The sequence below is a fragment of the Salvelinus fontinalis genome, chromosome 18 (assembly GCF_029448725.1).
Source record: "Salvelinus fontinalis isolate EN_2023a chromosome 18, ASM2944872v1, whole genome shotgun sequence".
NCBI classification, from domain to species: Eukaryota; Metazoa; Chordata; class Actinopteri; order Salmoniformes; family Salmonidae; genus Salvelinus; species Salvelinus fontinalis.
This window is the reverse complement of record NC_074682.1, coordinates 60463772-60489528: the sequence shown is the minus strand read 5'-3', so window position 1 is coordinate 60489528 and position 25757 is coordinate 60463772. Positions and strand designations below refer to the sequence as shown.

At 46.2% G+C, this 25757-nt stretch overlaps 1 protein-coding gene across 1 annotated transcript in view; it reads left to right on the top strand.

The window, feature by feature from the left end:
* Positions 1 to 1168: 1168 nt before the first annotated feature.
* The window catches only part of LOC129815833 (MAP kinase-activated protein kinase 2-like), a gene marked incomplete in the record, with an annotated part of 41584 nt that continues 16995 nt past the window's right edge, over positions 1169 to 25757 (top strand). Inside the window, 1 exon segment of the mRNA XM_055869984.1 lies at positions 1169 to 2462. Within this exon segment, the coding sequence (XP_055725959.1) occupies positions 2217 to 2462 (246 nt within the window).

Here is a 25757-nt window from a genome sequence, read left to right as displayed (position 1 = left end):
AGCAGAGGGAGCACCCCCCTATCCACATCGATGGGTCAGTAGTGGAGAAGGTGGAAAGTTTTAAGTTCCTCGGTGTACACATCACAGACAAACTGAAATAGTCCACCCACACAGACAGCGTTGTGAAGAAGGCGCAGCAGCGCCTCTTCAACCTCAGGAGGCTGAAGAAATTCGGCTTGTCACCAAAAGCACTCACAAACTTCTACAGATGCACAATCGAGAGCATCCTGTCGGGCTGTATCACCGCCTGGTACGGCAACTGGTCCGCCCACAACCGTAAGGCTCTCCAGAGGGTAGTGAGGTCTGCACAACGCATCACCGGGGGCAAACTACCTGCCCCCTAGGACACCTACACCACCCGATGTCACAGGAAGGCTAAAAAGTTCATCAAGGACAACAACCACCCGAGCCACTGCCTGTTCACCCCGCTATCATCCAGAAGGCGAGGTCAGTACAGGTGCATCAAAGCTGGGACCGAGAGACTGAAAAACAGCTTCTATCTCAAGTCCATCAGACTGCTAAACAGCCATCACCAACACAGAGAGGCTGCTGCCTACGTACAGACTTGAAATCATTTGCCACTTTAATAATGTTTACATATCTTGCATTACTCATATCATATGTATATACTGTATTTGATACCATCTATTGCATCTTGCCTATGCCGCTCGGCCATCGCTCATCCATATATTTATATGTATATATTCTTATTCCATTCCTTTACTTAGATTTGTGTGTATTAGGTAGTTGTTTGGTAATTTTTAGATGACATGTTAGATATTACTGCATTATCGGAACTAGAAACACAAGCATTTCGCTACACCTGCAATAACATCTGCTAACCGTGTGTATGTGACCAATAACATCTGCTAACCGTGTGTATGTGACCAATAATATCTGCTAACCATGTGTATGTGACCAATAACATCTGCTAACCATGTGACCAATAACATCTGCTAACTATGTGACCAATAACATCTGCTAACCATGTGTATGTGACCAATACAATTTGATTTGATGATACACAGTAGGAAGCGCTACAAAAGCCACCCCAATCAGGCACGCAAAACGGTCTTGAGTGGCAACAAATCTGCCCAATCAGCTGATTCGCTTTCCATAGACCCACCCTTTCGACACACCCACTCGGCCATACTCCGGTCGCCATATTGGGCTGCAGCTAACCATACTTGAAGGAGAATTGCCGCGTTCAAAACCCCTGGGAACTCGAAAATCTCACTTCCGATTTCAGAGCGTTTAAAACAACTGGATACTCGGGGAAAAAACGAGCTCCAACTGGGAAAAATAGTTTGAAAGGTCATCCAAATTGGGATTTCAAGTCGGAAACTCGGGCATCTTCCTAGAGCTCCGTCCTAAAGATCACTGACGTCTTGATTTGACATAATTTTTTCCCGAGTTCCCAGTTGTTTTGAACGCAGAAAATTTCAGCCGTCGTCATATCTCGTGCCATGACGTCATCAGAGGAGCCCCTCCCTGTGTGTGGTGCCGCTTTCATGACAACTTGGGAACTTCGAAATCGGATATCCCCAACATCCGGCTTTCATGACAACTGGGAACTCGGAGAAAAAAAAACGAGTTACGACTGGGAAAAGTAGTTTTTTAACGGTCATCCAACTCGGAAACTCTGGCATTCATTGAGCTCCAACTTTCCTACCTAAAGATCACTGAAGTCACGATGTTACCTCGTTTTTCCCGAGAACTCAGTAGTCTTGAACGCACCATGACTATTATCGGAAAGTCGGGGATTGTGAGTGTGCACTCTGGTGTCTTGAGTTTTTGTGTTTTCTTTTTATAAGTCAGTTTGTGTTTTAACTTTACGCCGCAACGTGTTGAAATATAATTTCGCAGTTAGTGCCATAGTTGTTTATTAACCTACACAGTTTGAAACGGCTTGAAATCTGTTTGAATCTACCTGGAATAGGCGGACGGACCACCGAGATGTATTTTAGCTAACGTTAGCCTAGCCTAAAGCAGCTAACTAACCGGGCTAATTTATTTAGCCACTTCAACCTGGACTATAACGTTATCGTGAACATATCAAACTATTTGTTTTTAGTGGACTTATTTTCAAACTCGCTGCCCTTTTTGTTGAGGATCCAACTTCACTTTCGGAGGCCAACTACCTACCTGTAACCTAGGAAGGAGAGACCGACAGAGAGAAGGAAAGTGCTGTCATTGTCTGGTTGAACTGACCCAGTATGTTGTCCAACACCGGGACCCAGCCTCTGTTCCCCCCGACCCAGGGCCAACCTAACCCGGTGGGCCAACCTAACCCGCTCCCTTCGGGTCACCTCCCACAGTTCCATGTGAAACCGACCCTACAGATCAAGAAGAACGCAATAACGGAAGAGTACAAAGTGACCAGTCAGGTACTGGGGCACGGCATTAATGGAAGGGTACTGGAGATCTTCCACAAGAAGAGCGGAGACAAATACGCCCTCAAGGTAATATCATAGATTAACGGGGAAATTTGTTATACATATCTAGTAGTCTGTTGGATAAGAAGTTATTTAAGCTACAGATTCAATGTCCCGCTATAGTTTTGTTGAAACACTGCGACATAGTAACTAACTGACATGTTTGTTGTACTCAGTTGTAACTAGGAATAAACAGTGTTGGTAAACAATCAACATTTTTTAAAATATAGGTGTGTTGAGAACAAAGGCAGCTTTCCCTCTCATTATTCTCTCCTGTCTGTTCACCTTTAATCTAACTAGGCAAGTCAGTTAAGAACAAATTCTAATGATTGATCAGCAGACAGAATGATGGGCAGCAGATCTGATAATCCTTATTGATCACTCTGCTCTCTCTATACTGCTGTGATGTCATCACTATACTGGGCTGGCTTCAGTACGAAATAAACGTTGTGCAACATTTTAATGAGAACAGTGGTGTTCTGAATGACAAGTTGAAAATCGGGGAGGGGGTTGGGGACCGCTGTCACCACGGCCACGGCCCTTTTTTTTAAAAATACGTCACTCATTGTTTCAAGCCACACAACGCCATATCCAACAAACAGTGCAAATTTTAAGTCTGTTCGAGAATGTTGCAGAACATTTTAAGGCAACACGTCGTTCAGTTCAAACGTCACGCAAACGTTTAATCGAACTGAACGCACCGGTGGTGTGACGTCATCAGATGACTCACTGAGTGTCACCCTGGTCAAGCTCTCTCTAATCTCACCAGACACTTCTGACAAATCCTCTTAATCTTACCAGACACTTCTGACAAATCCTCTAATCTCACCAGACACTTCTGACAAATCCTCTTAATCTCACCAGACACTTCTGACAAATCCTCTAATCTCACCTTGACACTTCTAACAAATCCTCGGAAGGTCTGGTTAATCAACAAGTCAAAAGTGGCCTTCGTTAACCCAACAGAAATTTTGGTCAAACGTGACGGGCCATCCCTTTGACTATTGACTAGGCGTTACCTCACACCCCCGTAGACCAGATTTGAGTCGTTGCAAGTTTATGTGCATTTAGCCTGGGGGGGGGGGGGGGGGGGGGGCGAGGTTAGACAACAATTAGGCCTAGTTCAATCCGGTGTTTTAGTGACGGGCTGGAGGAAATACCTGCACATCTAGTAGTTGTCCAGGACCAGTTGGAGAAGGCTGATGTAGGTTAAGCTAGTGTTGTTTCTAACCAGACCATAAACGCTGTGATGAAGTCATAGTTAAAGTTGGTCATGTTTATCTGATCCAGCTAATGGTTGTCCAGACTAAAGACCACAATCAGTTGATATAGCCCTGACAGTAGAAAGACTGAAGTAGTAGGTTCTAGCTATGAATTATTTCATTACACGGTTAGAACAAGTCCTGCCATGCCAGCTTGTCTCCCAACAGTAGCTACGTTACACTGAATCACTGTCTGGCAACGTCCCTAGGCATGTAGAGCAGACTGACTGGGGTAGAGGTGTGTGTGTGTGAGACACTGTCTGGTCATAGCCTCGTCGTGAAACCGGCTTCCCTAAAACGAGGAAACCTAGGGAAGTTCCCTTGCAGAAGTCAGCTGAAGAAGGGGTTGGAACTCTGTGTAAATCAATGACTACTCAAAGTACGTCAAACCAATCAAATACCTTGCTACGTATGGCTCACCGGGTTAGTGCTGTAGGAGCGACAGTGAGGACTAAATGTCAACAAAACAATCACTGCTGAATAAACATTTTGGAATGTTTGCATTGCGCTGGTTTTCACAGCACTTCTCTGTTATTTGAAGATCAACTGGAGCAACGGGAGGAATTGTATACAATGCTGGCCATATATTCATATTTTTCATTTGACTAACTCATTTGGGGGTGGCGTAACACTTTACCCCGTTCCTAGCGAACACAGCTGATTTAAACTAATTACAAATCTAAACTGAAGATCGTGATTAGTTGATTATTGAAGTCATGTGTTAGCTGGGGGTAGTAGCGTGACCAATAAAGATCCCTGAAGACTGAAGTTGCCCATCCTGGTATAGTTTTTCCAGGTCAGTGATAGGCCGATCTAGAGCAGCCATGTACTGTATCTCTCTCTCTCTCAGACGACACTCTGGACGGAGTGTTGGAGCTGTTACAACTAGACGACGAGGAAATGAAATCTCTTCCTCTCTTTATTGCAAGACTGTGATATGTGATTATTCAACATTGACACTCGTTCATTTTGATTAGTCTACAAAAATTACAAGTTTTAAACACTTCAAAGATGTACAAATAAGCTAACTGGTATGTAAAGATTTAAATATGTTTGTCTAAACAACAACAGATAATGGAGTAGGCTGTAATTACTACATCATCATTTCAGATGAACAAATAAAACTCCATACCAGCGGTGGCCAATCACTTATCCCTGATCTACAGGGGGAGCAGACTTCTGTTCCAGACCAGTAATAGAACTACTGGGGAGCAGACTTCTATTCCAGACCAGTAATAGATCTAATGGGGAGCAGACTTCTGTTCCAGACCAGTAATAGATCTACAGGGGGAGCAGACTTCTGTTCCAGACCAGTAATAGAACTACTGGGGGAGCAGACTTCTGTTCCAGACCAGTAATAGATCTACAGGGGGAGCAGACTTCTGTTCCAGACCAGTAATAGAACTACTGGGGGAGCAGACTTCTGTTCCAGACCAGTAATATATCTACAGGGGGAGCAGACTTCTATTCCAGACCAGTAATAGATCTACAGGGGGAGCAGACTTCTATTCCAGACCAGTAATAGATCTACAGGGGGAGCAGACTTCTATTCCAGACCAGTAATAGATCTACAGGGGGAGCAGACTTCTATTCCAGACCAGTAATAGATCTAATGGGGAGCAGACTTCTGTTCCAGACCAGTAATATATCTACAGGGGGAGCAGACTTCTGTTCCAGACCAGTAATAGATCTAATGAGGGAGCAGACTTCTGTTCCAGACCAGTAATAGAACTACAGGGGGAGCAGACTTCTGTTCCAGACTAGTAATAGATCTTAATGGGGGAGCAGACTTCTGTTCCAGACCAGTAATAGATCTACAGGGGGAGCAGACTTCTATTCCAGACCAGTAATAGATCTAATGGGGAGCAGACTTCTGTTCCAGACCAGTAATAGATCTACAGGGGGAGCAGACTTCTGTTCCAGACCAGTAATAGATCTACAGGGGGAGCAGACTTCTGTTCCAGACCAGTAATAGATCTAATGGGGAGCAGACTTCTGTTCCAGACCAGTAATAGATCTACAGGGGGAGCAGACTTCTGTTCCAGACCAGTAATAGAACTACAGGGGGAGCAGACTTCTGTTCCAGACTAGTAATAGATCTTAATGGGGGAGCAGACTTCTGTTCCAGACTAGTAATAGATCTACAGGGGGAGCAGACTTCTGTTCCAGACCAGTAATAGAACTACAGGGGGAGCAGACTTCTGTTCCAGACTAGTAATAGATCTTAATGGGGGAGCAGACTTCTGTTCCAGACCAGTAATAGATCTACAGGGGGAGCAGACTTCTATTCCAGACCAGAAATAGATCTACAGGGGGAGCAGACTTCTGTTCCAGACTAGTAATAGATCTAATGGGGAGCAGACTTCTGTTCCAAACCAGTAATATATCTACAGGGGGAGCAGACTTCTGTTCCAGACCAGTAATAGATCTACAGGGGGAGCGGACTTCTGTTCCAGACCAGTAATAGATCTACAGGGGGAGCAGACTTCTATTCCAGACTAGTAATAGATCTAATGGGGGAGCAGACTTCTGTTCTAGACCAGTAATAGATCTAATGGGGAGCAGACTTCTGTTCCAGACCAGTAATAGATCTACAGGGGGAGCAGACTTCTGTTCCAGACCAGTAATAGATCTACAGGGGGAGCAGACTTCTGTTCCAGACCAGTAATAGATCTACAGGGGGAGCAGACTTCTATTCCAGACTAGTAATAGATCTAATGGGGGAGCAGACTTCTGTTCTAGACCAGTAATAGATCTAATGGGGAGCAGACTTCTGTTCCAGACCAGTAATAGATCTAATGGGGAGCAGACTTCTGTTCCAGACCAGTAATAGAACTACAGGGGGAGCAGACTTCTGTTCCAGACCAGTAATAGATCTAATGGGGAGCAGACTTCTGTTCCAGACCAGTAATAGAACTAATGGGGAGCAGACTTCTGTTCCAGACCAGTAATAGATCTAATGGGGGAGCAGGCTTCTGTTCCAGACCAGTAATAGAACTACAGGGGGAGCAGACTTCTGTTCCAGACCAGTAATAGATCTAATGGGGGGAGCAGACTTCTGTTCCAGACCAGTAATAGAACTACAGGGGGAGCAGACTTCTGTTCCAGACCAGTAATAGAACTACAGGGGGAGCAGACTTCTGTTCCAGACCAGTAATAGAACTACAGGGGGAGCAGACTTCTGTTCCAGACCAGTAATAGATCTACAGGGGGAGCAGACTTCTATTCCAGACTAGTAATAGATCTAATGGGGGAGCAGACTTCTGTTCCAGACCAGTAATAGATCTACAGGGGGAGCAGACTTCTATTCCAGACCAGTAATAGATCTACAGGGGGAGCAGACTTCTGTTCCAGACCAGTAATAGATCTAATGGGGAGCAGACTTCTGTTCCAGTGGAGCTAACATGGTGCAGCCCAGACTCCCAGGCTAGCAGTGAGTTAGTGGAGCTAACATGATACGGCCCAGACTCCCAGGCTAGCAGTGAGTTAGTGGAGCTTACATGATACGGCCCAGACTCCCAGGCTAGCAGTGAGTTAGTGGAGCTAACATGATGCAGCCCAGACTCCCAGGCTAGCAGTGAGTTAGTGGAGCTAACATGATGCAGCCCAGACTCCCAGGCTAGCAGTGAGTTAGTGGAGCAGGCATGATGCAGCCCAGACTCCCAGGCTAGCAGTGAGTTAGTGGAGCTAACATGATGCAGCCCAGACTCCCAGGCTAGCAGTGAGTTAGTGGATCTAACATGATGCAGCCCAGACTCCCAGGCTAGCAGTGAGTTAGTGGAGCTAACATGATGCAGCCCAGACTCCCAGGCTAGCAGTGAGTTAGTGGAGCTAACATGATGCAGCCCAGACTCCCAGGCTAGCAGTGAGTTAGTGGAGCTAACATGATGCAGCCCAGACTCCCAGGCTAGCTGTGAGTTAGTGGAGCTAACATGATGCAGCCCAGACTCCCAGGCTAGCAGTGAGTTAGTGGAGCTAACATGATGCAGCCCAGACTCCCAGGCTAGCAGTGAGTTAGTGGAGCTAACATGATGCAGCCCAGACTCCCAGGCTAGCAGTGAGTTACTGGAGTTAACATGATGCAGCCCAGACTCCCAGGCTAGCAGTGAGTTACTGGAGTTAACATGATACAGCCCAGACTCCCAGGCTAGCAGTGAGTTACTGGAGTTAACATGATGCAGCCCAGACTCCCAGGCTAGCAGTGAGTTATTGTAGTAGGCATGGTGCAGCCCAGACTCCCAGGCTAGCAGAGAGTTATTGTAGTAGGCATGGTGCAGCCCAGACTCCCAGGCTAGCAGTGAGTTAGTGGAGCAGGCATGGTGCAGCCCAGACTCCCAGGCTAGCAGAGAGTTAGTGGAGCTAACATGATGCAGCCCAGACTCCCAGGCTAGCAGTGAGTTAGTGGAGCTAACATGGTACAGCCCAGACTCCCAGTACAGGCTAGCAGTGAGTTAGTGGAGCTAACATGATGCAGCCCAGACTCCCAGTACAGGCTAGCAGTGAGTTAGTGGAGCTAACATGATGCAGCCCAGACTCCCAGTACAGGCTAGCAGTGAGTTAGTGGAGCTAACATGGTACAGCCCAGACTCCCAGGCTAGCAGTGAGTTAGTGGAGCTAACATGATGCATCCCAGACTCCCAGGCTAGCAGTGAGTTAGTGGAGCTAACATGATGCAGCCCAGACTCCTAGGCTAGCAGTGAGTTAGTGGTGCAGGCATGATGCAGCCCAGACTCCCAGACTAGCAGTGAGTTAGTGGAGCTAACATGATGCAGCCCAGACTCCCAGGCTAGCAGTGAGTTAGTGGTGCAGGCATGATGCAGCCCAGACTCCCAGGCTAGCAGTGAGTTAGTGGAGCAGGCATGATGCAGCTCAGACTCCCAGACTAGCAGTGAGTTAGTGGAGCTAACATGATGCAGCCCAGACTCCCAGGCTAGCAGTGAGTTAGTGGAGTTAACATGATGCAGCCCAGACTCCCAGGCTAGCAGTGAGTTAGTGGAGCAGGCATGATGCAGCCCAGACTCCCAGGATAGCAGTGAATTAGTGGAGCTAACATGGTACAGCCCAGACTCCCAGGCTAGCAGGTAGTTAGTGGAGATAACATGATACAGCCCAGACTCCCAGTACAGGCTAGCAGTGAGTTAGTGGAGCTAACATGATGCAGCCCAGACTCCCAGGCTAGCAGTGAGTTACTGGAGCTAACATGATGCAGCCCAGACTCCCAGGCTAGCAGTGAGTTAGTGGAGCTAACATGATACAGCCCAGACTCCCAGTACAGGCTAGCAGTGAGTTAGTGGTGCAGGCATGATGCAGCCCAGACTCCCAGGCTAGCAGTGAGTTACTGGAGTTAACATGATGTAGCCCAGACTCCCAGGCTAGCAGTGAGTTAGTGGAGCTAACATGATGCAGCCCAGACTCCCAGGCTAGCAGAGAGTTAGTGGAGCTAACATGATGCAGCCCAGACTCCCAGGCTAGAAGAGAGTTAGTGGAGCTAACATGGTGCAGCCCAGACTCCCAGGCTAGCAGTGAGTTAGTGGAGCAGACATGGTGCAGCCCAGACTCCCAGGCTAGCAGTGAGTTAGTGGAGCTAACATGATGCAGCCCAGACTCCCAGACTAGCAGTGAGTTAGTGGAGCTAACATGATGCAGCTCAGACTCCCAGACTAGCAGTGAGTTAGTGGAGCTAACATGATGCAGCCCAGACTCCCAGGCTAGCAGTGAGTTAGTGGTGCAGGCATGATGCAGCCCAGACTCCCAGGCTAGCAGTGAGTTAGTGGAGCAGGCATGATGCAGCCCAGACTCCCAGGCTAGCAGTGAGTTAGTGGAGCTAACATGATACAGCCCAGACTCCCAGGCTAGCAGTGAGTTTGTGGAGTTAACATGATGCAGCCCAGACTCCCAGTGCAGACTAGCAGTGAGTTAGTGGAGCTAACATGATGCAGCCCAGACTCCCAGGATAGCAGTGAATTAGTGGAGCTAACATGGTACAGCCCAGACTCCCAGGCTAGCAGGTAGTTAGTGGAGCTAACATGATACAGCCCAGACTCCCAGTACAGGCTAGCAGTGAGTTACTGGAGCTAACATGATGCAGCCCAGACTCCCAGGCTAGCAGTGAGTTAGTGGAGCTAACATGATACAGCCCAGACTCCCAGTACAGGCTAGCAGTGAGTTAGTGGTGCAGGCATGATGCAGCCCAGACTCCCAGGCTAGCAGTGAGTTAGTGGAGCTAACATGATGCAGCCCAGACTCCCAGGCTAGCAGTGAGTTAGTGGAGCTAACATGATGCAGCCCAGACTCCCAGGCTAGCAGTGAGTTAGTGGACCTAACACGATGCAGCCCAGACTCCCAGGCTAGCAGTGAGTTAGTGGAGCTAACATGATGCAGCCCAGACTCCCAGGCTAGCAGTGAGTTAGTGGAGCTAACATGATGCAGCCCAGACTCCCAGGCTAGCAGTGAGTTAGTGGAGCTAACATGATGCAGCCCAGACTCCCAGGCTAGCAGTGAGTTAGTGGAGCTAACATGATGCAGCCCAGACTCCTAGACTAGCAGTGAGTTAGTGGAGCTAACATGATGCAGCCCAGACTCCCAGGCTAACAGGTAGTTAATGACGCTAACATGATACAGCCCAGACTCCCAGGCTAGCAGTGAGTTAGTGGAGCTAACATGATGCAGCCCAGACTCCCAGTACAGGCTAGCAGTGAGTTAGTGGAGCAGGCATGATGCAGTCCAGACTCCCAGGCTAGCAGTGAGTTAGTGGAGCTAACATGATGCAGCCCAGACTCCCAGGCTAGCAGTGAGTTAGTGGAGCTAACATGATGCAGCCCAGACTCCCAGGCTAGCAGTGAGTTAGTGGAGCTAACATGATGCAGCCCAGACTCCCAGGCTAGCAGTGAGTTAGTGGAGCTAACATGATGCAGCCCAGACTCCCAGGCTAGCAGTAAGTTAGTGGAACTAACATGATGCAGTCCAGACTCCCAGGCTAGCAGTGAGTTAGTGGAGCTAACATGATGCAGCCCAGACTCCCAGGCTAGCAGTGAGTTAGTGGAGCTAACATGATGCAGCCCAGACTCCCAGGCTAGCAGTGAGTTAGTGGAGCTAACATGATACAGCCCAGACTCCCAGGCTAGCAGTGAGTTAGTGGAACTAACATGATGCAGTCCAGACTCCCAGGCTAGCAGTGAGTTAGTGGAGCTAACACGATGCAGCCCAGACTCCCAGGCTAGCTGTGAGTTAGTGGAGCTAACATGATGCAGCCCAGACTCCCAGGCTAGCAGTGAGTTAGTGGAGCTAACATGATACAGCCCAAACTCCTAGACTAGCAGTGAGTTAGTGGAGCTAACATGATGCAGCCCAGACTCCCAGGCTAGCAGTGAGTTAGTGGAGCAGGCATGATGCAGTCCAGACTCCCAGGCTAGCAGTGAGTTAGTGGAGCTAACATGATACAGCCCAGACTCCCAGGCTAGCAGTGAGTTAGTGGAGCTAACATGATGCAGCCCAGACTCCCAGGCTAGCAGTGAGTTAGTGGAGCTAACATGATACGGCCCAGACTCCCAGGCTAGCAGTGAGTTAGTGGAGCTAACATGATGCAGCCCAGACTCCCAGGCTAGCAGTGAGTTAGTGGAGCTAACATGATGCAGCCCAGACTCCCAGGCTAGCAGTGAGTTAGTGGAGCTAACATGATGCAGCCCAGACTCCCAGGCTAGCAGTGAGTTAGTGGAGCTAACATGATGCAGCCCAGACTCCCAGGCTAGCAGTGAGTTAGTGGAGCTAACATGATGCAGCCCAGACTCCCAGGCTAGCAGTGAGTTAGTGGAGCTAACATGATGCAGCCCAGACTCCCAGGCTAGCAGTGAGTTAGTGGAGCTAACATGATGCAGCCCAGACTCCCAGGCTAGCAGTGAGTTAGTGGAGCTAACATGATGCAGCCCAGACTCCCAGGCTAGCAGTGAGTTAGTGGAGCAGACATGGTGCAGCCCAGACTCCCAGGCTAGCAGTGAGTTAGTGGAGCTAACATGATACAGCCCAGACTCCCAGGCTAGCAGTGAGTTAGTGGAGCTAACATGATGCAGCCCAGACTCCCAGGCTAGCAGTGAGTTAGTGGAGCTAACATGATACGGCCCAGACTCCCAGGCTAGCAGTGAGTTAGTGGAGCTAACATGATGCAGCCCAGACTCCCAGGCTAGCAGTGAGTTAGTGGAGCTAACATGATGCAGCCCAGACTCCCAGGCTAGCAGTGAGTTAGTGGAGCTAACATGATGCAGCCCAGACTCCCAGGCTAGCAGTGAGTTAGTGGAGCTAACATGATGCAGCCCAGACTCCCAGGCTAGCAGTGAGTTAGTGGAGCTAACATGATGCAGCCCAGACTCCCAGGCTAGCAGTGAGTTAGTGGAGCTAACATGATGCAGCCCAGACTCCCAGTACAGGCTAGCAGTGAGTTAGTGGAGCTAACATGATGCAGCCCAGACTCCCAGTACAGGCTAGCAGTGAGTTAGTGGAGCTAACATGATGCAGCCCAGACTCCCAGGCTAGCAGTGAGTTAGTGGAGCTAACATGATGCAGCCCAGACTCCCAGGCTAGCAGTGAGTTAGTGGAGCTAACATGATGCAGCCCAGACTCCCAGGCTAGCAGTGAGTTAGTGGAGCTAACATGATGCAGCCCAGACTCCCAGGCTAGCAGTTAGTTAGTGGAGCAGACATGGTGCACTATAATAGGGGGTCTGCTGCGCTGATATAAACAGGTTTGACACATTTTTCAGAAGTACCGAAACAAACATTATTCTAGTATCTAAAAAGTCCAGACGTTTCGGTAGACCGAATGTGTGTGTTGATGGATGGGGACTACAGCTCTTATGCCAGAGAGTGTATCACAGACTGCCTGGAGGGCTGCTGCTAACATTTTTCTACCCGGTAAGCTCTCCTGACACCTGGTGGGATATCTGTCAAAAGCAGTGACACGGATATCAGCTACACACCAGGATATTACTCTGCAGATTAGTATCCATCAGAGAGAGAGAGAGAGAGAGAGAGACTGAGAAAGGAATGGAGGGATAGGTGTTTATGTGATACGGTATGGACAGAGGAGAAATAAAAGGCCTCGACTGAGAACCAAACTCTACATTCAGAGATGCTTCAGGTAGCCTACTACAGCAGACGGCTACAACGTGTTGAATAACCCCGGGGAAATGAACAGGAAATGGTGGCCGATGTTCGGTGGTCAGCCACCATCTTCTAATGACTGTTGGTCTATTTTCTTTTGAGGGGGCAGGAAGTGAGGGAGGAAGTGTTTCTCTGACAGCTCCACCCCTCTTTACTAAACACTGCTTTCACTTTGTGTGTGTGTGTGTGTGTGTGTGTGTGTGTGTGTGTGTGTGTGTGTGTGTGTGTGTGTGTGTGTGTGTGTGTGTGTGTGTGTGTGTGTGTGTGCATGGGGGGAAATGTGGTGGGGAACAACGTGACCTGTAACATTTTAAGTTACCAACCATTTTTTTAAATTTACCCAACTCCTATGCATTGTGGGTCCATAACCCATTAGGGTGTCCTCACACGGTACTCAGGACAGAAGTCACATGTAGATTATGGTAATGCATTTATTAATGAAGCAGATAATAAAACGGCCCAAATGCAATTTGCGGGAGAACACCATTCTAGACAGAGCATCAGGGAGAACACCGTTCTAGACAGAGCACCAGGGAGAACACCGTTCTAGACAGAGCACCAGGGAGAACACCGTTCTAGACAGAGCACCAGGGAGAACACCATTCTAGACAGAGCACCAGGGAGAACACCGTTCTAGACAGAGCACCAGGGAGAACACCATTCTAGACAGAGCACCTGGGAGAACACCGTTCTAGACAGAGCACCAGGGAGAACACCGTTCTAGACAGAGCACCAGGGAGAACACCGTTCTAGACAGAGCACCAGGGAGAACACCATTCTAGACAGAGCATCAGGGAGAACACCGTTCTAGACAGAGCATCAGGGAGAACACCGTTCTAGACAGAGCACCAGGGAGAACACCGTTCTAGACAGAGCACCAGGGGAGAACACCGTTCTAGACAGAGCACCAGGGAGAACACCGTTCTAGACAGAGCATCAGGGAGAACACCGTTCTAGACAGAGCACCAGGGAGAAAACCGTTCTAGACAGAGCACCAGGGGAGAACACCATTCTAGACAGAGCACCAGGGAGAACACCATTCTAGACAGAGCATCAGGGGAAAACACCGTTCTAGACAGAGCACCTGGGAGAACACCATTCTAGACAGAGCATCAGGGAGAACACCATTCTAGACAGAGCATCAGGGGAAAACACCGTTCTAGACAGAGCACCTGGGAGAACACCATTCTAGACAGAGCATCAGGGAGAACACCATTCTAGACAGAGCACCAGGGAGAACACCGTTCTAGACAGAGCACCAGGGGAGAACACCGTTCTAGACAGAGCACCAGGGAGAACACCGTTCTAGACAGAGCACCAGGGAGAACACCGTTCTAGACAGAGCACCAGGGAGAACACCGTTCTAGACAGAGCACCAGGGGAACACCGTTCTAGACAGAGCACCAGGGAGAGCACCGTTCTAGACAGAGCACCAGGGAGAACACCGTTCTAGACAGAGCACCAGGGGAGAACACCGTTCTAGACAGAGCACCAGGGAGAGCACCGTTCTAAACAGAGCACCAGGGAGAGCACCGTTCTAGACAGAGCACCAGGGAGAACACCGTTCTAGACAGAGCACCAGGGAGAACACCATTCTAGACAGAGCACCAGGGGAAAACACCATTCTAGACAGAGCACCAGGGGAAAACACCATTCTAGACAGAGCACCAGGGAGGACACCGTTCTAGACAGAGCACCAGGGGAAAACACCATTCTAGACAGAGCACCATGGGAGAACACCATTCTAGACAGAGCACCATGGGAGAACACCATTCTAGACAGAGCACCAGGGGAGAACACCATTCTAGACAGAGCACCATGGGAGAACACCATTCTAGACAGAGCACCAGGGGAGAACACCATTCTAGACAGAGCACCAGGGGAGAACACCATTCTAGACAGAACACCTGGATAACACCATTCTAGACAGAACACCTGGATAACACCATTCTAGACAGAACACCTGGATAACACCATTCTAGACAGAACACCTGGATAACACCATTCTAGACAGAACACCTGGATAACACCATTCTAGACAGAGCACCAGGGGAGAACACCATTATAGACAGAGCACCAGGGAGAACACCGTTCTAGACAGAGCACCAGGGAGAACACCGTTCTAGACAGAGCACCAGGGAGAACACCATTCTAGACAGAGCACCAGGGAGAACACCGTTCTAGACAGAGCACCAGGGAGAACACCGTTCTAGACAGAGCACCATGGGAGAACACCATTCTAGACAGAGCACCAGGGGAGAACACCATTCTAGACAGAACACCTGGATAACACCATTCTAGACAGAACACCTGGATAACACCATTCTAGACAGAACACCTGGATAACACCATTCTAGACAGAGCACCAGGGGAGAACACCGTTCTAGACAGAGAACCTGGAGAGTTTACCCTCCTGTAGCTTATCAACCAGCTAGTTATTAGAATCAGGTGCACTAGATCAGGGTTTGAGAGAACATACAAGATGGTAACTCTCCAGGAGAGCCCTGTATCAGGACATACTGAGCCTGTTGATTCTATCTGGGTCCTGATTGGATCATCCTCATCGTGGTACTCCAGACCTCCGGGTCCTGATTGGATCATCCTCATCGTGGTACTCCAGACCTCCGGGTCCTGATTGGAGCATCCTCATGGTGGTACTCCAGACCTCCGTGTCCTGATTGGATCATCCTCATCGTGGTACTCCAGACCTCCGGGTCCTGATTGGAGCATCCTAGCCAGAGCAGTGTGCGGGTGTCTTCTTTTTATCTCAATGTTCATTTCTCTACCATAAGCCGTCTCCAATGTTTTTTTGTTGAGAATATGGCAGTACGTCCAACCGGCCTCACAACCGCAGACCACGTGTAACCACGCCAGCCCAGGACCTCCACATCCGGCTTCTTTACCAGTGGGATCGTCTGAGACCAGCCACCCAAACAGCTGATGAACCTGAGGAGTATTTCTGTCTGTAATTAAGCCCTTTTGTGGGAAAAAACTCATTCTGATTGGCTGGGCCTGGCTCTCAAGTGGGCGGACCTATAGCCGGAAGTTGTGCGTTGTTGTGATTCTGAATGGTCAGATAGCTAGCAACAATGACAAGCTGCCTTGTGGGTAATCATAGGTGGCTCGTTTCAGTTCGTTATATCTTGTTATTGTTACCATGTCTTGTTTCGAGGTGTTTTGACTGTCGTCATGTAACAATGTATTTGAGAGACAAAAATTGCTCATTTTGCAAATGTATTTATGTTTTCAATAAACATTTGGACACTAAATATAGTTTACATGTTGTCAACAATCCTAAGCCAACCACATCTGGTTTTCCCCCCGTAATTACACAAGCGTTTGGTTTGGTTGCTAAACTTCTCTAGCAACTATGCAAAAAGAATTAACGACTGGGTCGTGTCTGTAGCAACATGAACCAAATGGTGAAGGACCAAGGTTTTTTTGTACTGTACTTCAACAGCAGATGTACCGACATTGGATGGGTTGATTAGGAAAGAATGTGGTCCTAACACACACAGACACATGTACACACACACGCACACACATGTACACACCACACACGCACACACACCACACACACACACTCTCCAGTTTAACTGATTTAGCCATGATGATGACTGATTGTGTGTGCAGGGCCGTAGGACACAGAGGTGCAGATCTTTGGGATTTTTTTTGAAAATTATATATACACAAAAGTGTGTGGACACCCCTTCAAAAGGAGCAACAACGGCTCAACCGCGAATTGGTAGACCGCACAATCTCACAGAATGGGACCGCTAAGTGCTGATGATGCGCGTAGCATGTCAAATGGGTTTCCATGGCCGAGCAACCACACACAACCCTGTTCTCGGTTGCAAAACTCACTACCGAGTTCAAACTGCCTCTGGGAGCAACGTCAGCACAAGAACTGTTCGTCGGGAGATTCATGAAATGGGTTTCCATGGTCGAGCAGCCTCACACAACAACCCTAAAATCACTATGCGCAATGCCAAGCGTCTGGTGGAGGGGTGTAAAGCTCACCACCATTGGACTCTGAAGCAGTGGAAACGCGTTCTCTGGAGTGATGAATCACGCTTCACCATCTGGCAGTCGGACGGACGAATCTGGTGATGCCAGGAGACTCCTACCTGCACGAATGCATAGTGCCAACTGTAAAGTTTGGTGGAGGAGGATTAATGGTCTGGGGCTGTTTTTCATGGTTCGGGCTAAGCCTCATAGTTCTAGTGAAGGGAAATCTTAACGCTACAGCATACAATGATATTCTAGACGATTCTGTGCTTCCAACTTTGTGACAACAGTTTGAGGAAGGCCTGTTTCAGCATGGCAATGCCCCCTGTGCACAAAGCGAGGTCGCTACAGAAATTGTTTGTCGAGATCGGTGTGAAAGAACTTGACTGGCATGTACAGAGCCCTGACCTCGACCCCATCGAACACCTTTGGGATGATTTGGAACACCGTCTGCGAGCCAGGCCTAATCGCCCAACATCAGTGCCCGACCTCACTAATGCTCTTGTGGCTGAATGGAAGCAAGTCCCCGTGTTAATGTTCCAACATCTAGTGGAAAGCCTTCCCAGCAGCCCATGATTTTGGAATGAGGTGTTCAACGAGCAGGTGTCCACATACTTTTGATCATGAAGTTTTATTTATTTATATATACAGCTGAAGTCGGAAGTTCACAGGTTGGAGTCATTAAAACTCGTTTCTCATCCACTCCAAAAATGTCTTGTTAACAAACTATAGTTTTGGCAACTCGGTTAGGACATCTACTTTGTGCATGACACAAGTAATTTTTCCAACAATTGTTTACAGATTATTTCACTTATAATTTACTGTATCACAATTCCAGTGGGTCAGAAGTTTACATACACTAAGTTGACTGCCTTTAAACAGCTTGGAAAATTCCAGAAAATTGTCATAGATTTACAAGCTTCTGATAGGCTAATTGTCATCATTTGAGTCAATTGGAGGTGTACCTGTGGATGTATTTCAAGGCCTACCTTCAAACTCAGTGCCTCTTTGCTTGACATCATGGGAAAATCAAAAGACATCAGCCAAGACCTCAGAAAAAAATTGTACACCTCCACAAGTCTGGTTCATCCTTGGGATTAATTTCCAAACACCTGAAGGTACCACGTTCATCTGTACAAACAAGTATAAACACCATGGGACCACGCAGCCGTCATACCGCTCAGGAAGGAGACGTGTTCTGTCTCCTAGAGATGAATGTACTTCGGTGCGAAAAGTGCAAATCAGTCCTAGAACAGCAAAGGACCTTGTGAAGATGTTGGAGGAAACCGGTACAAAAGTATCTATATCCACAGTCAAACAAGTCCTATATCGACATAACCTGAAAGGCCGCTCAGCAAGGAAGAAGCCACTGCTCCAAAACCGCCATAAAAAGCCAGACTACGGTTTGCAACTGCACATGAGGACAAAGATCGTACTTTTTGGAGAAATGTCCTTTAGTCTGATGAAACAAAAATAGAACTGTTTGGCCATAATGACCATCGTTATGTTTGGAGGAAAAAGGGGGGATGCTTGCAAGCCGAAGAACACCATCCCAACCGTGAAGCACAGGGGTGGCAGCATCATGTTGTGGGGGTGCTTTTCTGCAGGAGAGACTGGTGCACTTCACAAAATAGATGGCATCATGAGGGAGGAAAATTATGTGGATATATTGAAGCAACATCAAGACATCAGTCAGGAAGTTAAAGCTTGGTCACAAATGGGTCTTCCAAATGGCCAATGACATCAAGCATACTGCCAAAGTTGTGGTAAAATGGCTTCAGGACAACAAAGTCAAGGTATTGGAGTGGCCATCAAAGCCCTGACCTCAAGCCTATAGAAAATGTGTGGGCAGAACATAAAAAGCGTGTGCGAGCAAGGAGGCCTACAAACCTATCTGTTACACCAGCTCTGTCAGGAGGAATGGGGCAAAATTTACCCAACTTATTGTGGGAAGCTTGTGGAAGGCTACCCGAAACGTTTGACCCAAGTTAAACAATTTAAAGGCAATGCTACCAAATACTAATTGAGTGTATATAAACTTCTGACCCACTAGGAATGTGATGAAAGAAATAAAATCTGAAATAAATCATTCTCTCTACAATTATTCTGACATTTCACATTCTTAAAGTGGTAATCGTAACTGACCTAAGACGGGGAAATTTTACTAGGATTAAATGCCGGGAATTGTGAAAAACTGAGTTTAAATGTATTTGGCTAAGGTGTATGTAAACTTCCGACTTCAACGGTATATAAAACAAACATAAACAATACACTACCGTTCAAAAGTTTGGGGTCACTTAGAAATGTCCTTGTTTTTGAAAGAAAAGCAATTTTTTTTGTCCATTTTTTAAAAATAACATCAAATTGATCAGAAATACAGTGTAGACGTTGTAGCTGGAAACTGCTGATTTTTTTTTTAAAAAAAAAAAGAGAGAAAAAATGGAATATCTACATAGGTGTACAGAGGCCCATTATCAGCAACCATCACTCCTGTGTTCCAATGGCACATTGTGTTAGCTAATCCAAGTTGATCATTTTAAAAGGCTAATTGATCATTCAAAAACACTTTTGCAATTATGTTAGCACAGCTGAAAACTGTTGTTCTGATTTAAGGAAGCAATAAAACTGGCCTTGTTTAGACTAGTTGAGTATCTGGAGCATCAGCATTTGTGGGTTCGATTTACAGGCTCAAAATGGCCAGAATCAAAGACCTTTCTTCTGAAACTCGTCAGTCTATTCTTGTTCTGAGAAATGAAGGCTATTCCATGTGAGAAATTGCCAAGAAACTGAAGATCTCGTACAACACTGTGTACTACTCCCTTCACGGAACAGCGCAAACTGGCTCTAACCAGAATAGAAAAAGTGGGAGGCCCCGGTGCACAACTGAGCAAGAGGACAAGTACATTAGTGTCTAGTTTGAGAAACAGACGCCTCACAAGTCCTCAACTGGCAGCTTCATTAAATGGTACCAGAGTGACCATCGGGTTCTTGGTCACCTGTCTGACCAAGGTCCTTCTCCCCGATTGCTCAGTTTGGCAATGCGGCCAGCTCTAGGAAGAGTCTTGTTCGTTCCAAACTTCTTCCATTTAAGAATGATGCAGGCCACTGTGTTCTTGGGGACCTTCAATGCTGCAGACATTTTTTTTGGTGCCCTTCCCCAGATCTCTGCCTTGACACAATCCTGTCTCTGAGCTCTACAGACAATTCCTTCAAGCTCTTGGCTTGATTTTTGCTCTGACATGCACTGTCAACTGTGGGACCTTATATAGACAGGTGTGTGTGCCTTTCCAAATCATGTCCAATCAATTGAATTGACCACAGGTGGAGTCCAATCAAGTTGTAGAAACATCTCAAGGATGATCAATGGAAACAGGATGCACCTGAGCTCAATTTCGAGTCTCATAGCAAAGGGTCTGAATACTGATGTAAATAAGGTATTTCTGTTTTTTATATTTAACTAATTTGCAAAAATGTCAACCTGTTTTCGCTTTGTCAGTATGAGGTATTGCGTGTAGATTGAGGGGGGAAAATTGTTCGAATAAGGCAGTCAAACGTGTCGCGTTAATTAGTCTTCTCCAAGCTCTGATGCTGCTGATGGTCATTACTAGCCTTCCAAACTAGCTAACTGCCTGGTACTCGGCACTCTATTGTCCCTCTAATCACTCTGACATCGATGCAAATGTATTTGAAAATCAATCTTTTTTTTAATAAAAAACTAAATTTGTATTACCTTTTATTTAACTAGGCAAGTCAGTTAAGAACAAATATTTTTTTTTATTTTTTACATTGACGGCCTACCGGGGAACAGTGGGTTGCCTGCCTTGTTCAGGGGCAGAACGACAGATTTTTTAGCTTGTTACCTCGGGGATTCGATCCAGCAGTTCTTGGCTACCTGCTGCCCCAAACACTTCATGAGAGCCCATGAGCTCATGTTGCTCAACATTTCAATAGGCGGGAGAAAACCGGGTGATGGCCTCTACTAAAAATAGGAGGGTCTGCTTTCTATAGACTAGGCCTACTAATATTTATTTTTCAACTTTATTTTTCAACTAATATTAAGCACATTAATAATCTTTACAATAGGAGTATAGCTTACCTGGCTGGCATAAAAATGAATCACGGGGAAAAGCGTCCTTCACTATTTAACTATTTAAGTGCATAGATGACGTGTATTTTTTAACCCCTACCCCTGTAGGGTGCATGATAATGATCCATTCTAAATCAAAACAAATTTCACACATATATTATTTAGTGTATGTAAAGACAAGATCAAATCATGAATAGTCAGATGGGTGACAATATTAGCCTATCACTTGTGAATTATATATCACTTGTGAATGATGCCCATACATAAGAAACCAATGCCTTTTTTTGGCGACTTTTTCGAATCATAGTCGCACACCTCATGTAGTCTCGCCCATAGTCCTATATGTTTTAATAAGGTTTGTATCACATCTAAAGTGGCCATATAACTAATTCAAAATGTCTGACAATTTTCTTTCCTTTACTTTACTTTAGATTTGTGTGTATTGTTGTAAAATTGTTATATAGTACTGTATTTCTTCATCAGCATCTTTATGCTTTCGTTAATAAAATAATGATTAAAAAAATACTCTTTCAAAAATGCAGATGTTTTAGTTGTGAATCCATAACGAATTACTATGGGAATAAATATCACTGAATTAAAGAAATATTGGAGCAAAGTTGTCTAATGAAGGTAAACAAATGGTTGCTTACTGGAAAATACTCTTTCAAACACACACACGGTCACGTTGTACAGCGCCATTAACACCGTTATTAGCACCGTTATTAGCAGGGCTATTAGCAGGGCAATAGACTTGCCTAGGAGGAGGGTAGGGGGAGAATTCTATCGTCAAATGTATTTCTTAGTTAGGTTGGCTGTATCACAAACTGCCCTGATTGGTTGCAATTTCAGTTTAATCCACCAGAAAAGTCAGAACTAAATAATACAACAAATACTAATTGATTTTTTTTGAAAATGTAAAAACTTAATCAATTGGAACCTTGAACATATGGAAGGGTAAAAAAGTGTTATTGTTATTAACAATAGGCATCGCTACAGTCCCTGGTTCGAATCCAGGCTGTATCACATCCGACCGTGATTGGGAGTCCCATAGGAAGGGTTTGGATCTCCTTGTCTAAAAAAATAGGCAAAGTGGACTTATGGTTTCTCTCCCACTTAAAAACAGCAATACATATTTTGGCCTTTATTCAGATTACAATCAAATATCGTTATATATAGCCTACCTGCTGTGGTCAACTATTTCAGCACCGTTTCGCGCTGCTCTGAGACAAGCATGGAGAAACTAAAATGTTCAATTATATTCTATATTCTAAAATATATATATATATTTGTTGACTGAATATAATCAAGTGATGTCTGCTAAATAATCAAGTTGATGGCGCAGTCATAGAGCCTCGCCACCTTCATAAAGCTGAGTGACTCACTCATTCATGGCTTTGGATCAAAATATATAAGTAGCAACGTTCTTTCTGATTTAATCTTTCAATAAAGAAATGTTTTGGTTATCCTGACCTGGACACCATGTATAATTTGGCTTTTAGTCAATTAGCATAAATTCTCTGAGATCCTCCCCAAAAAATATTTCAAAATAATGTTGTCAGGAATGTTTAATCTTATCTGTTTCTAACTACAGACACAAGAACAATCTTCTGGTGCTTTTTGAGGTGGAATGACTCTGGTAACCTAGCTGTAATGACTGACTGCCACCCAGAGAGGGCGCCACTACACCACAAAACACAGATATTCCTTTCTCTCTGCCACTATATTACCAGAGACCTTGGTTATAAGGGTAATGTGGATGTATCCTAGAGGTTTGGGTTAACTGTGATAACATCAGAGTTCTGTTGTTAATGTGACTCTGCAATAAACTAGTGTCCTGTCCAGGGGGGGGGGGGTGGTACATCAAGCTGCCTCACTACAGAAACAGGAGATAGACTAGTGTCCTGTCCAGGGGGTGTCCTGGTACATCAAGCTGTCTCACTACAGTAACAGGAGATAGACTAGTGTCCTGTCCAGGGGGGGGGGGGGGGGGGGGGGGTGGTACATCAAGCTGCCTCACTACAGAAACAGGAGATAGACTAGTGTCCTGTCCAGGGGGTGTCCTGGTACATCAAGCTGTCTCACTACAGTAACAGGAAATAGACTAGTGTCCTGTCCGGGGGGGGGGGGAATGGTACATCAAGCTGTCTCACTACAGAAACAGGAGATAGACTAGTGTCCTGTCCAGGGCGTGTCCTGGTACATCAAACTGTCTCTCTACAGAAACAGGAGGTGGGATCCTTTTGCACAAGCTTCTTAATGAACACGTGCGTGTGTGCGTGTGTGCGTGTGTGTGTGTGTGTGTGTGTGTGTGTGTGTGTGTAGATGCTGCAGGACTGTGCGAAGGCTCGGCGGGAGTTGGATCTTCACTGCAGGGCGTCGCCCTGTCCCACCATCGTACGCATCGTGGACCTCTATGAAAACCTCCACCAGGGCAAGAAAGTTCTCCTCATAGTCATGGAGTGGTGGGTGCCTACGCTACGCTGCCCACGTTCGAATAATACACACGTGTGGGACACACACAAAAAGAGAGGATTGTGTGGGAAATTGGGGAGACAGTGGTTATATGGTTTGGAGATGCCGTAGACCTAATACAGACACAATCACGTCTGTTCTACGAAATATATTCCCAATTTAATTGTTTTTTCCTCAAATATGTTTATTTTTCTCTATTTTTGCACAACTGACGTGCATAATTGTTGCCGACACTAAGATATTCATATTAAGGGAATTAAATGGTCTATAAGGCACACCAAAGCAGCCTCAACTCAGACAGCTGTGTGTAGTCTACTGTATCACTCAGACAGCTGTGTGTAGTCTGCTGTATCACCCAGACAGCTGTGTGTAGTCTACTGTATCACCCAGACAGCTGTGTGTAGTCTACTGTATCACCCAGACAGCTGTGTGTAGTCTACTGTATCACCCAGACAGCTGTGTGTAGTCTACTGTATCACCCAGACAGCTGTGTGTAGTCTACTGTATCACCCAGACAGCTGTGTGTAGTCTACTGTATCACTGACAGCTGTGTGTAGTCTACTGTATCACCCAGACAGCTGTGTGTAGTCTACTGTATCACCCAGACAGCTGTGTGTAGTCTACTGTATCACACAGACAGCTGTGTGTAGTCTACTGTATCACCCGGACAGCTGTGTGTAGTCTGCTGTATCACCCAGACAGCTGTGTGTAGTCTACTGTATCACCCAGACAGCTGTGTGTAGTCTACTGTATCACACAGACAGCTGTGTGTAGTCTACTGTATCACCCAGACAGCTGTGTGTAGTCTACTGTATCACCCAGACAGCTGTGTGTAGTCTACTGTATCACTGACAGCTGTGTGTAGTCTACTGTATCACTGACAGCTGTGTGTAGTCTACTGTATCACTGACAGCTGTGTGTAGTCTACTGTATCACCCAGTCAGCTGTGTGTAGTCTACTGTATCACCCAGACAGCTGTGTGTAGTCTACTGTATCACACAGACAGCTGTGTGTAGTCTACTGTATCACCCAGACAGCTGTGTGTAGTCTACTGTATCACTGACAGCTGTGTGTAGTCTACTGTATCACTGACAGCTGTGTGTAGTCTACTGTATCACTGACAGCTGTGTGTAGTCTACTGTATCACCCAGTCAGCTGTGTGTAGTCTACTGTATCACCCAGACAGCTGTGTGTAGTCTACTGTATCACCCAGACAGCTGTGTGTAGTCTACTGTATCACCCAGACAGCTGTGTGTAGTCTACTGTATCACTGACAGCTGTGTGTAGTCTACTGTATCACCCAGACAGCTGTGTGTAGTCTACTGTATCACCCAGACAGCTGTGTGTAGTCTACTGTATCACTGACAGCTGTGTGTAGTCTACTGTATCACCCAGACAGCTGTGTGTAGTCTACTGTATCACTGACAGCTGTGTGTAGTCTACTGTATCACCCGGACAGCTGTGTGTAGGCTACTGTGTCACAGATTTTTTTTTTCTTGTATAAGAGCCGTAGGAGGGAACGTTGTATAGAGCCGTAGGAGGGAACGTTGTATAGAGCCGTAGGAGGGAACGTTGTATAAGAGCCGTAGGAGGGAACGTTGTATAGAGCCGTAGGAGGGAACGTTGTATAGAGCCGTAGGAGGGAACGTTGTATAGAGCCGTAGGAGGGAACGTTGTATAAGAGCCGTAGGAGGGAACGTTGTATAAGAGCCGTAGGAGGGAACGTTGTATAAGAGCCGTAGGAGGGAACGTTGTATAAGAGCCGTAGGAGGGAACGTTGTATAGAGCCGTAGGAGGGAACGTTGTAGAATAATTAGTGACGACATCAAAACTATGAAATAACACATATGGAATCATGTAGTAACCAAAAAAGTGTTAAAAAATATACATAGATTTCAGGTTCTTCAAAGTAGCCACCCTGTGCCTTGATGACAGCTTTGCACTCTTACATGATTCCATGTGTTATTTCATAGTTTTGATGTCTCCGCTGTTATTTTACAATGTAGAAAATAGTAAAGAAAAATAAAGAAAAACCCTTGAAAGAGTTGGTGAGTTAAAACATTTGACTGGTACTAAATATGAAAAGTTTTATTTGGCCTTACTGATACAAACCCATGGAATAACAAGTGTCTGTCCTATATCTGAGAGATATAAGAGATCAGGAAACATAATTTCTCTAGTCATTCAATTGTGTGTGGCATCGCTTTACAAATGCAGTTTACAACCAGTTTAAAACTTGTAAACTGCAATACTTTGTAATAGAAACACACAAAAAATAATTTATATTTTATTTTTTATATTCATATTTATAATAATCCGGATGTTGTGTCTAAAAGTGGAG